The sequence below is a fragment of the Argiope bruennichi genome, chromosome 10, assembly GCF_947563725.1.
Source record: "Argiope bruennichi chromosome 10, qqArgBrue1.1, whole genome shotgun sequence".
Taxonomy (NCBI): Eukaryota; Metazoa; Arthropoda; class Arachnida; order Araneae; family Araneidae; genus Argiope; species Argiope bruennichi.
The window spans coordinates 40,318,604-40,330,153 of NC_079160.1; the positions used below are offsets into that span (position 1 = coordinate 40,318,604).

Genomic DNA, 11,550 nt, shown 5'->3' on the forward strand with positions numbered 1-11,550 from the left:
TATTTCTGAAAGCAAACTTTATAAAGTTTTATCAACGGAATAATTTATCTTTTCAAGATAAATAAAATCTTCTAAGTTATTCCAAAGTTTTTTTTCAGGTTAGTAAAAATTTCTTTCTAGAGTGTAATAGATGCAGTAAAGGGCAAAACAAAATCTACTCTGTCTAGTTATGTTGGTCTACAAGACCAACATAACTACAAATTAGCAAATTTCAAGTACAATTTCAAATGAAGTAGCTTTTCAGGTGTTTCTGTAAGCAATCTATCAAGTTTATATAAAAGCGAACGTAATTTCAGATAAAATACATCAATTTTTTTTTAATCTATCAAAAGTGGCGTTATATTTTCCTGTTGCTTTTTTTTTTTTTTTTTTTTAATCATTAGAGGTAAAACCAGCAGTTGTGTAGTGTTACAGCAAGCCTTGACTCAACATACCACTTCCATTTGATTTGATATGCAATTTCAAAACCTCTGATTTTTAGTGAAGAAAAGTATCTATTTAGAGTATTTCATAATCTAAAAGTGTTGAAAATTCTTCTATATAGTGTGTTCCATTATATAATTTGATGGTTAATCTAAATTAAATAATTTTAAAATTCAAATATCTTTGAAGATTTTCTGAGCAGATGTAAGCATTGTTTTTTACTTAATGAAAAATTACTGTCAATGTATCGTAAAATATTGTTTACAAAACAAAAATTTACATATAAGGATTTAAACTGCCATTCTAAGTTAAGTGAGAATGGTGTAATAATAATGTAGTGCCACTCATACTTATTATGATTTTTTAAAAAAAAACATATTTAGATAATATTTTTATTTGAATGTATTTTCTTTTAAAAAAATCATTTGATAATGATATGTTTTTATTCAATCATATTTCGATATTTCCTTTTCCACCATCTTAATCTGTATTCTTTATATTGCATTTATATACATGTGAAAAGGAGTGATAATCATTTTAGTGGTCACGCTAGAATCAAAAATAATAATTACAGAAGAGATAAATATATTGATTTAACAGTTAAAACTACCTTATGTGGCTCCTTACTAATTTTGAATTCATGTTGCCTTTGTTTTTATGTTTTTTTTGCCATTATTGAACATTGTCTTTGAAATCTATTTTGTTATCGTATTACTATATCCATTCTAATTATTCAGTTTTATATTTAGAAATATACATATTATACTCATATAATACTCAACATAAATAATATAATAACTGTTTTGCTCTTTTAAAAAAAGAAATTGACTAGTGAATATTCAGTTAAAGCTAATTTCACAATACTGATTGCCCCAAAATTTGTAATATGTTGATAACCAAATTTTAATAACTTAAAAAATTATTTCTTTTTTTAAGATTTCATTGTAGTTTTATGTAAGTATTTTATTATGCATATCAATAAATTGCTTTATATTTGTTATGGTGTCTTTTCAGATGAGAGTATATTGTATTAAATATGATGACTTATCTTTTTTTATGAAACATAAATAATGTTTTTTGTTCATTGTTTATCAGTTGTGTCATAACATTACTAATTCCATATTCATATGTTCCTTATCATTTTCTTTGAAACATTTACTACTTGGGATTTATTTTATTATATATTTTAATATAGCAATCGTATATTGCTTAGAATTTACTTAAAACATATGACTTAATAAGTGTGTATATGATGTATATCTAATTCAAAATTTCTCAAATTACGAATTATGACCCAATTAAATTGTGTAGAACAAAATTAAAAGCATGAGAATAACTACAATGTATTTTCTTTTTTTATCTTTATTATTTATAAAAAAATAGTTCAAAATGTTATTTGTATTTTAGAATTTCTCTATAGATTGTTGATAAATACCTTTTAATCAATCTTTTCCCTATCCCCATTTTAACTTTGGTATTGTGGTAGTATGAAAAATTGGTTGTAAAATAAAAAAAATTAAAAATGGCATCCAAACATTTTTTTAGCATGAAAAAAGCTCACAAGTATAGAAAACTTAAGAAACTGTTGCTTCTTGTATGTCGGTAATAAATAATATATGCTGAAATTCTATCAAATCTAATGCAGAACTATTCATCATGTATAATCCATCTCGAGGAGGTGTTCGTGGAGGAGCTGATCAGTTTACATGGGAAAGTGTGAAGACAGATAAACATAGAGAAAACTATTTAGGTAAATGCAGTAACATTTATTAATTCTTTGAAGAAACTCAAGTTGACAGAAAAAAAAATTCTATGTCATATATCATTTAATTAATTAAACAGTCTTGATATGGTAGTAATGTATTTTAAACAAATATTATTTTTAAATGATGATTGATTTTTCTAGGGATAAAATATATAATTACACTGAAAATCTGTAATTTTCATTAATCTTTTTCATTATCTAGCTTGTAAAAGTATGTTTTATATTATTCGTCAAAGATGTATCACTTTGTAGTTTTTTTTAGACCTATCAACTTGAGTTGTCACTGATTATGTAATTATTCATGTAACTGTTTTCAGTTTTTTTTCCCCCTTAATTTAATTATTTTTTTATATTTTTATTTAATAGATTTTAATTTATTCTCATAACATATAGAATTCTCTTTAATATTTTTTGCTATGAATTGCATAAATATTAGATAATAGTTTTAAGCCATTTAGAGTCCAAAACATTAAATTTTATTTATTTCCTTATCATTTTCAATCTAATCTAATCAGGAATCTTCTATATTTTCATTGTATTAATTACTACATAAATTACTCTTAAAATCTGGATGACTGAAATGAAAGACCATAAACTGATTCCTGTCATTTGGGAAACAAACTAATATGGAGTGTATTATTGGATATAATTTGCTGAATAAATTCATTCTTATAATGTGACTTGCTAAGAGATCTTATTAGCACATTCATTATAACCAATGCAAAGCCAGAGGTGGAAATGAAAATTATTTTAAACTTAATACTCAATTTAAATATTTGTGCCCATAAAAAATAATTTGTCATATAAATACAAAACACTTAATTAGCAAAAAAAGGAACTGGGCAATATGCAAGCATTGTAGATTATATATACACAAATACATACATAAAGCAAAAGCATGTTCTCGGCAATGATTAAACATGTGTTCAGCTCTTTAAATAATGTCTTTTTATACATTTATGTTTTTTAAATGAAATGTTTTATTTTTAAAATGAGTTTTGAGAGTTCCTTATCAAATCATGACCAGTAGGAACAGCAAGAAAAAGAAATCATGTGTAAGCAGTCAGAATTTATATAGTTTTTAATAGAAATTTAGCTAACTCAGCATTTTGAATTCTGCATGTGTAATATTCAGCATAAGCTAATAACAGAGAGCCCTTTCAACTTTAAAGTTAGAGAAACTGAGTTTGAGTGATTAGAAAATAATTAATTTTAGTATGCCAATAATTTGAAATATAATTATATATAAATGTAAAACAAAATCATTGGAAATAAATATATGATAAAAGCAAAGGAACAACTGAAAGTAAACTAGAATAACAGAGAAAAATGTAAACAGTAGCAAATAAAATAAAAATGATTTATAAAAAAGGAAGGAAGTGAATAAGTTTAAAAAACAAATGAATAAAAAAGAAGGAATATATGTAATGTAAGTGAATACTACAAGTATGCTGGGATTTAGGAATGTCATGTAAATAAGATATCAAATGCACGTACAAAGAATATTGCATATCCCTTTTAATATTGATTTATGTATAATATGAATTTTAAGTTTTTGTAAGTGGATACTGTTTTTGTGTTTTGATACAATAACAAAGCTGTCCTTGTTTAAAAACTTATGAACATAGTACTAATTTAAATATTCTCTCTATCTTTATTACAGTTTATAAAATGTGGTATTGTAAACCTGTTATCTATTTTTTTTAATAGCCTAGGATTTCAACATGAAAGGTCATATCTTGAGTAGATAAATGATAATAATATGTTTTCTTCATACAATAAATATATTAGTTATAAAAGTTTAGATTGATTGATTTCCTATTTTAAAAAATATATTTGTATTTACAGGCCATTCACTTAAAGCTCCTGTGGGTCGATGGCAAAAAGGAAAAGATCTTTCCTGGTATGCTAAAGAAAGAAAGGATACTGAAGATGCTAAAATTGCAGACAAATCAGAACTAGCAGCCATTAAAAGGGCAGAACAGGAAGCCATGTTGATTGCTTTGTGAGTTTTTTTAATAGATTAGACAATGTAAAATGTAGATATATATGTATAATAGTAATAAAATGACCAGCTTGCCATGATTCATAAAAATTTAATTTAAATATTCATTATATAATACTTTGAAAACAAATTTGCTATTTTCAAGTAAGAGAAGAAAAGAAATTTCAACTCTGATGAGTAAATGAGTTGAATGATGAAGTAAAATGAGTAGAATTTCATTAAAAAAAGGTTTTTTCAGAAGAATTAGAATATACTTGTTGAATGGGAAAAATAGCATTTAAATTATATAATATTTTACTTTCAGCTTTCCAATTTGTTCATCTCATCACTTTTATGTTCAATATCTTGTGAAAGATAGTTTATTGCTCAGAAATTAGCCTTCAACTATATTTGAACGAACCTGAAGAGGAACATTTGGTTTAATTAATGCTACTCTTTTCCTTAAAAAAGTGTGGTATTGGCAGTCCCTATGTTTTAACGAAATGATTTCAGTGAAATTTCCACCAAATAAAAGTTAATAAAAGGAGAAAAAAAATTTAAGGCGTAAATTCCTTAATTACTTTCATAAAAAAATTAATTTATCTTGATCAATTTTTTTATTCCTAAAATTTATTTTATTTTTAAATGATTAAATTTTTTAAATACTTTTCAAGCCTTTCATTTGGCCATCCTTTCATTACTTTCTGGTCTTTTTGATTGTATATAGTAAAACAATGTATCTTGCATATAATATAATCTTCCAATTTTCAATTAAAAATAAAAATAATCAAAAGTTATAATGTGAGCATGTTTATTTATTAAATGCAATCAAAAATTCAAAGGGTTCATTGCTGCCTTTGGTATTTTTGGTAATTTATACCATCACCAAAAAAAGAAAAAGAAGAATGAAAAGAAATGATCACAAATCTCTTTTTTTATAGCTGTTTATTGTGTATGTGTATCTAAATTTTAATATCAAGTTGACTTTTTTGCTGGGCTTCTTTAAGTAATATGAAATAATATTTTCTGTTATTTAATAGGGGCCACAATGTTATCAGAAAAGAAAATCAATCCCTTACAAAAGAGGTAATTTTTTTTTTTTAAATAATTGTTGTATTCTTGTAATTTTATTTTCTTACAAAAGAATGAAAAAATTGCATGAAGAGTGGGAAATTTGAGGGAGGGGGGTGGAATAATGTTCAATTGTCACTTATTTGGGAGTTGATTTTATTATATATATATATATTTTTTTTCAGTTTATAATTAGAAGTTGAAAATTCCATATATTGAATTATTATATTAATCATCTATAATTTATTGGACCTTATTGAAATGTAATATTCTTTTTCTTTCATGCTTCAAAATTCTGCTACCTATTAATAAATCGCGAATTTCTATTAATATAAATTTTTATTGTATCACTGTTAAAAAATATTGTTTTATGAGAAAATAGACTATCTAAGTACTTTTTCTTTTCATTTATATTCTCTTTAATCTTTAACTTGATTTGATTTTAAAACATATATTTCTAATAACTTCTTTAATTTTCATTAATTTTTTTAATGTTTAACACACATGAAATAAAACCATTAATCTGATCAATATGATCCAGGATTTAAAAGATGTATAGATAAAATGCTATTAACATCTATAAATATTATGAGTTTCATAAATTTAAATAATATTTATCTTTTTATGATTTGCTAAAAGATGTTATACTAAATCATAAATATCTTTTTCTGTATATAAAATGCTTCTGTGGGTGCAAAATGAGTCCTTGCAAATTTATTAATTATCATTTGGCTTGAATGTTCATATAGCTATAAGAAAACAAAGTCTTATTATTATTATTTTTTTGAGGGACATAGTGTTAAAAAAAAAAAAGAATTTAGTCAAAACAATAGTCAGATTAATCAAAATCGTCAAAAGCTAGAAATTAATGCAAGTGAAAATATTAACTCATTCATAAACAGATCTAGACAGAATGAGTGAAACAGAAATGTAAAGTGTTTTTGTCTATGGAGTGAAACTTTGAAGCTACAAGAGCATTTCTCATTAATTTTGTCACTTTAAAATATAGCTAACTATTAAGAATATTCTATTATTATTGTTCATAATTTAAAATAATGCAATAAAAATAATGTGGTGTCTTTTTATGATAAGATGTAGCTCATGAAAGTTGATTTATATGACTAAATTAATCTTATTAATATGCACCATCTTAAACTATTATTTCAATGCTATTAGCATTATTTCATCTACCATTATATCTTCTAAAAAATTTAATTTTAGAAATTGGTGATTTAATTTTAGTAATTGATAAAAAATTAATGTTAGCAACCCATGCAATTTAAATAATTTAACTTTACTTTTAATAATGAATGTGTGTATAAAATTGTATTACTAGCAGAAATGCATAACTAAATGTCAAATGAATCAAGTTGGAATCATTTAGCTATTCTAAAAGAATCACAGCATGATGCTTGGGGTTTGGGGGAGGGGCGAACAGAGATATAACTTCTTAATTTGTCATTATTATTGTTCTTTACATATAGAAGTTTAATTGCATTCTTTATCAAATTAATATAAATGTTCTTAATGTTTTCCTATCAGCACTGCTGCATGCATAAATATGATTTTAAATTCAAGAAACAGATCCAAATACTATACTCCTGTATAATAACTTGAGGTTTTTTTTTTTTTTTTTTTTTTTTTAATATGTTGGGGAATCATTCAGTTTTATTATATGTTTGAATGTTTCCTTTATAATTTTTTTAAAATCTGTAACTAGTTGTGCATCTACTTAATCATAAGTTATAAAAAAATAATTATTGCAAAAAAAAAAAATTTAATCGTAAATCAATAAAAATTAAATATCTGCAGCCTTTAGATTTCAAAAATTAAATATCAATTAAAATTCTATTAACTTTTTTTTTTTGTAATTAGTGTTAATAAAATTTTACTTATGAAATCAAAATGGTTGAGTTGCTTCAACAAAAGGTTGAATTAAAAAATTTGAAATGTTCTCCAAATTTTCATTAATTATTCATGTATTCAAGATTCTAATTTATTTATTTATTTATTTTTGTTTTTATCATCATAGGAAATGACAGAAGCTTTGAAAAGAAATATTGGTGATCGAGATCAGTTAAATATTGAAAGAGTGGATGGTGTAGGTGCTAAAGGGTACGATATTTCATTTGTATAATAGCAATTTTGATTGATATTTAATGATTTAAATTTTTTGTTAACAATATTTTTTACGCTATAAACTTTTTTTAATTACTTTTCTCTGAAAAAAGCATCTTTTACATTCGCACTATTTTTTTATGGTGCAAAGTACTGTTTTTTGACTTTTGAGTGACTTTCCTTTCTAACAAATATGTGAAACAAAACATTTTAGTTACAAGTCTGGTAATGAAGTGTGATTAATGAGAAATAAAATAATTAATGAACCATTCATCTTTCTTTTCCATCTTATGAGACTTAACCTGCTGACTAAAAGTTTTAAACTGTCTGTTGGTTGAAAAGTTTTCTTTTTTAACCATCTATAAGATGTAATATAATTTTAAAATAAAGTTGGAACAAATCTGATAGATTATGAATCGCTAAATTTTGTGAAATCATTATTTTTTAATGCTGTTATTTTTAATAATTTTTTTAGAATTTGGTTATATCAACATGTTAGATTAAATTGCTAGATTTGTGTCTTGGTTTGTAAAAGGGCGGGGCTGTATTTTTTACAAATTTTATAATTTTAGACTATATGCGAAGGACAAGGTCACCATTAGTTTTATGACTTATGTAACATAATGGTATCAGAAAAAAGAAATTCGACACACATTATTTAAACATGTTGTAGTTCTACATATGGATTGAATTTTAAATGGATTAAGAAATTATAATTTATGTCCTTTATTTATAAATTCAAGACTGCCATCAGATTGCTGAAATCCATTCTCTAAAAAAGTGGTAAAGGTTAATGTCGAATCAATTAGAAAAGGTATCTCCAATATATTGCAAAGAATTATAATTTTAAAAAAAGAAAGAAATTTTTAGATTGCTTGTGCAGCAACAAGAGAATGCAGTATTTATGGTGTGGCCACAAATCTAAGAAGAATGCTATTCACAAAATTCTAATGTGGATATGTTGCTTTTTAAAGCCAGTTAAAGAGAGGTAAAACATTTAAAAAATGACATGGTTAGGCTATTTTTTATTATTGCTATGGCAGTCTTTATGTATGAATGGAATTTTTAAGGCCTTTCTTTAATATAACTGATTCTCAAAAAAACCAAAGAATTAGAAATATTATGTACCATTTTTTGTGACAGTTCTGGCCATGATATAATCGCTGGTTAGTTTTATAGTTTTTATGCCCTGTGTCATGTAGCATAACAATATGAGAAAATCAAAAAATAAACAGCAACCTAATTGAATTATCACGAGTGCTTTGCATTTAAGTCAAACTTTTATGTCTGTTTTTTAAAGAAATCTCTTCATTTCAATAATGTTTTCAAAATTTGGTGGATTCTGTTTTGTCTCTTTTGTAAATCAGTGATAAAATAACTCATTAATTTCAAATTTTATGAAAAACCTGAAAAGAAAAAGTAGTAAAGTTAATGATCAGAATTTTTAAATGCCTTTTTAACTCATTTCTTTTTCTATCTCTCTCTTTCTCTATATACGTATGTGTTTTATTGATAATTGTAATATAGTATATTCAATAACTGTAACTAACTGTTTTGTATACACCCCATTCAGTCATGGAACTGATTACTATATATATGTATAGCTAAAACCCTTAAAAATAGGTTAAGTTTAAGAAATGAAATCTTTTAAATTATGAGGAACTTTCAGATGCATCTCAATAAGAAAAAAACATGCAACAACAATGATTAATACTAATAAACTCAGATTATGTTATTTTCATATTTCAGTGGCAGAACTTCTCTCCTAACAGCTTCTAGATCAAAAAATGAGGGTGTTACATTTCATCATTGTGAGGGTGAAACACATAAAGATAGAGCTGCTCTTAATGAAAATTCAAAAGAAGAGTCTCCATCAAATAGAAGGTATGTCAAAAAAATTATATTCTCATTATAACTAAAAATTATCCTATTGTTAAAAAATGGGGGGGGGTATAAGTATGTGAATGAGAGATTACCAGATAATTAAGAAAGCTTATGTTTCCTGAGAAATAAAGTAATGTTGTGGGGTTGAGTTACTTACATTCCAATGATGTCAAACATCTCTAATGAGAAGACCATAGAACAAATTGATAACTCCAGGGCACAATCTCAATTTTCTACTTTCATACTATTGTATTGATGGTATTCAAATTACGTTGAATACTTTGGTAGGCTAAGAGGATTATAAATAAGAATTATTTGAAATTTCTTGTATAAATAAACTATAATATTTATAAAATTTTATCAAATCTCTGTAGCTTTGTATGTTGGTAGTAGCATCAAGATATAATAGCGTCAATATTAATAATATTTTATTATGAATACAGTCAGATATTGATAGAAATATGCTACTAAAATTATCATTTTTTAAAATTATTTAAATTTAAATCTTTTCCCTCATATCGAAGGGACTCTGAGGTTTGCCTCACCCAGGTTTTAGACAAAGGAAAGGTATGCAAAATTAGCCATTGAAAAAATTTAATATTTAGATTGATATTAATCTAGTGTAATTTTTAAAAAATCAGAAATAAACTTTTGATGTTATTAAAAAATTATGAATACATCAAAAAAATTTTTGAAAATATATACAGTAGATAATTTATTTACTGCAGTTGCACATTTTATTTGTTGTGTACAGTGTTCTTCAGAAATATATAGTTTTGTTAAACCTACTTACAAAATTATTAATTTATGTAAAAAAATTTTTAAAAAAAAAAGAGAATTACAGAGCATGCTTTTTCTGGGTAAGGTTATTATTTCGTTGTAATATTTTTTTTAATTCCTGCTTATTACTATGAATTATTATTCTCTTATTACTATTAATTATTATTCTGTTAATTATTACTATCAATTATTTTTATTTTTTTACAGGTCAAAAAGTAAGAAAAAATCTAAAAAACACAAAAAAGAGAAGAAAAAGAAAAGTCATTATAAAGATGATTCTGATGATTCAGAAAATGAACTTTCTAAAAGGGAATATAGAAATGACAGATCTAAGAGAGATCACAAGGCCGATGATTCTGGAGATGAAACATCTTTAAAACATCGACACAAGAAAGAAAAGAAATCGAAAAAAAGACATAACTCCAGTGATTCTGATAAATATCAAATCAAATCATCTTCTAAAATGAAACATAGAAATGAAGAAACTAAGAAAAGACATGATACTGAGGAATCTAATGAATCTGAAGATGACTCAAATCACAAACATAAACAGAGAAAAGAACAAAAGAGAAGACATGACACAAGTGATTCAGATGAACATTCAAATTCAGATTTAAGTAAAAGGCAGAAAAAAGAAAAATTAAGCACAAAACATTACAGTATGTCTGATATTGAATGTGATAATCGTTCTAAAACAAGAGAGGAATATACAATTTCTAAAAAAGAAAGTGATTGTTACAATCTTAATAGTTCAAAATATGAAAAGAAATCGAAATATTCTCAGCGAAATTCAGACGATTCTGAGAATGAATATCATGAAAATAGGAAAGAAAATTATAAAAGGCGAGATCATGAAGCTCATGCTAAAAGACTGCGACATGATTCTTCTGAAAGTGATTGATTTATATTTTTGTTGCTAAATGAAAATTTATTTTACATCAGCATAGAAATAAACATTAATTACATATTTTTTATTGAAGATTTCATGTGGCCTTTTCAGTTTAACTATTTTTGAATTTATAAATCAATAGAAAAAAATGTTTAAAAATATTTTTTAATTGTTTACAAAACATGAATGTTTGTACATAATAAAAAAGAAGTGCTTTTTTTTTATTATTTTATGTATTTAAATTTTCTTAATGCCATTTAGATCAGAATAAATTAAGTCATGACATTTTATGATGTAAAAAAATTGGAATTCCAAATTAACTATTTATTTTCAGCAGAAATACTCTTAAATTTGCTATTGCTATTATTATTGCTATCTTATCCCAAATATGTTATATATCTTGTTTATGAAGCATCTTGTGTAACATTATTTTTTTAATGTAATTCAAAGATAGAAATCAATTAACTGCATTAGTGCTACAATCAAAACATTTTTTTTTTTTTTCTTTATCTGAAAATAAGATTTTTGGCAAAGAGTGAATATATCCAGAGTTTTCCATGAACACTGTGACAAACTCAGATAATTGTTGGTAAATATCAAGACAAAAAAATAATTTGATAGAACATAATATAACAG

The 11,550-nt window shown here is 24.6% G+C and overlaps 1 protein-coding gene across 3 annotated transcripts; it reads left to right on the forward strand.

Moving 5' to 3' along the window:
* The first annotated feature begins 133 nt into the window (after positions 1-133).
* On the forward strand, positions 134-11,131 carry LOC129988421 (multiple myeloma tumor-associated protein 2 homolog). Of its 3 annotated transcripts, none has more exons than XM_056096647.1 (7): positions 134-252; positions 2,069-2,173; positions 4,037-4,193; positions 5,213-5,258; positions 7,276-7,358; positions 9,111-9,245; positions 10,233-11,131. In XM_056096647.1, exons 2-7 carry the CDS (start codon positions 2,080-2,082, stop codon positions 10,924-10,926), a joined length of 1,209 nt encoding a protein of 402 aa, XP_055952622.1. In that variant the 5' UTR covers positions 134-252; positions 2,069-2,079; the 3' UTR covers positions 10,927-11,131. The 3 variants fall into 3 exon arrangements, with proteins under 3 accessions (XP_055952622.1, XP_055952621.1, XP_055952623.1); XM_056096646.1 differs by lacking the exon at positions 134-252 and adding an exon at positions 406-627 and having other exon boundaries at positions 10,233-11,129; XM_056096648.1 differs by lacking the exon at positions 134-252 and adding an exon at positions 455-490.
* The last annotated feature ends 419 nt before the right edge of the window (positions 11,132-11,550 follow it).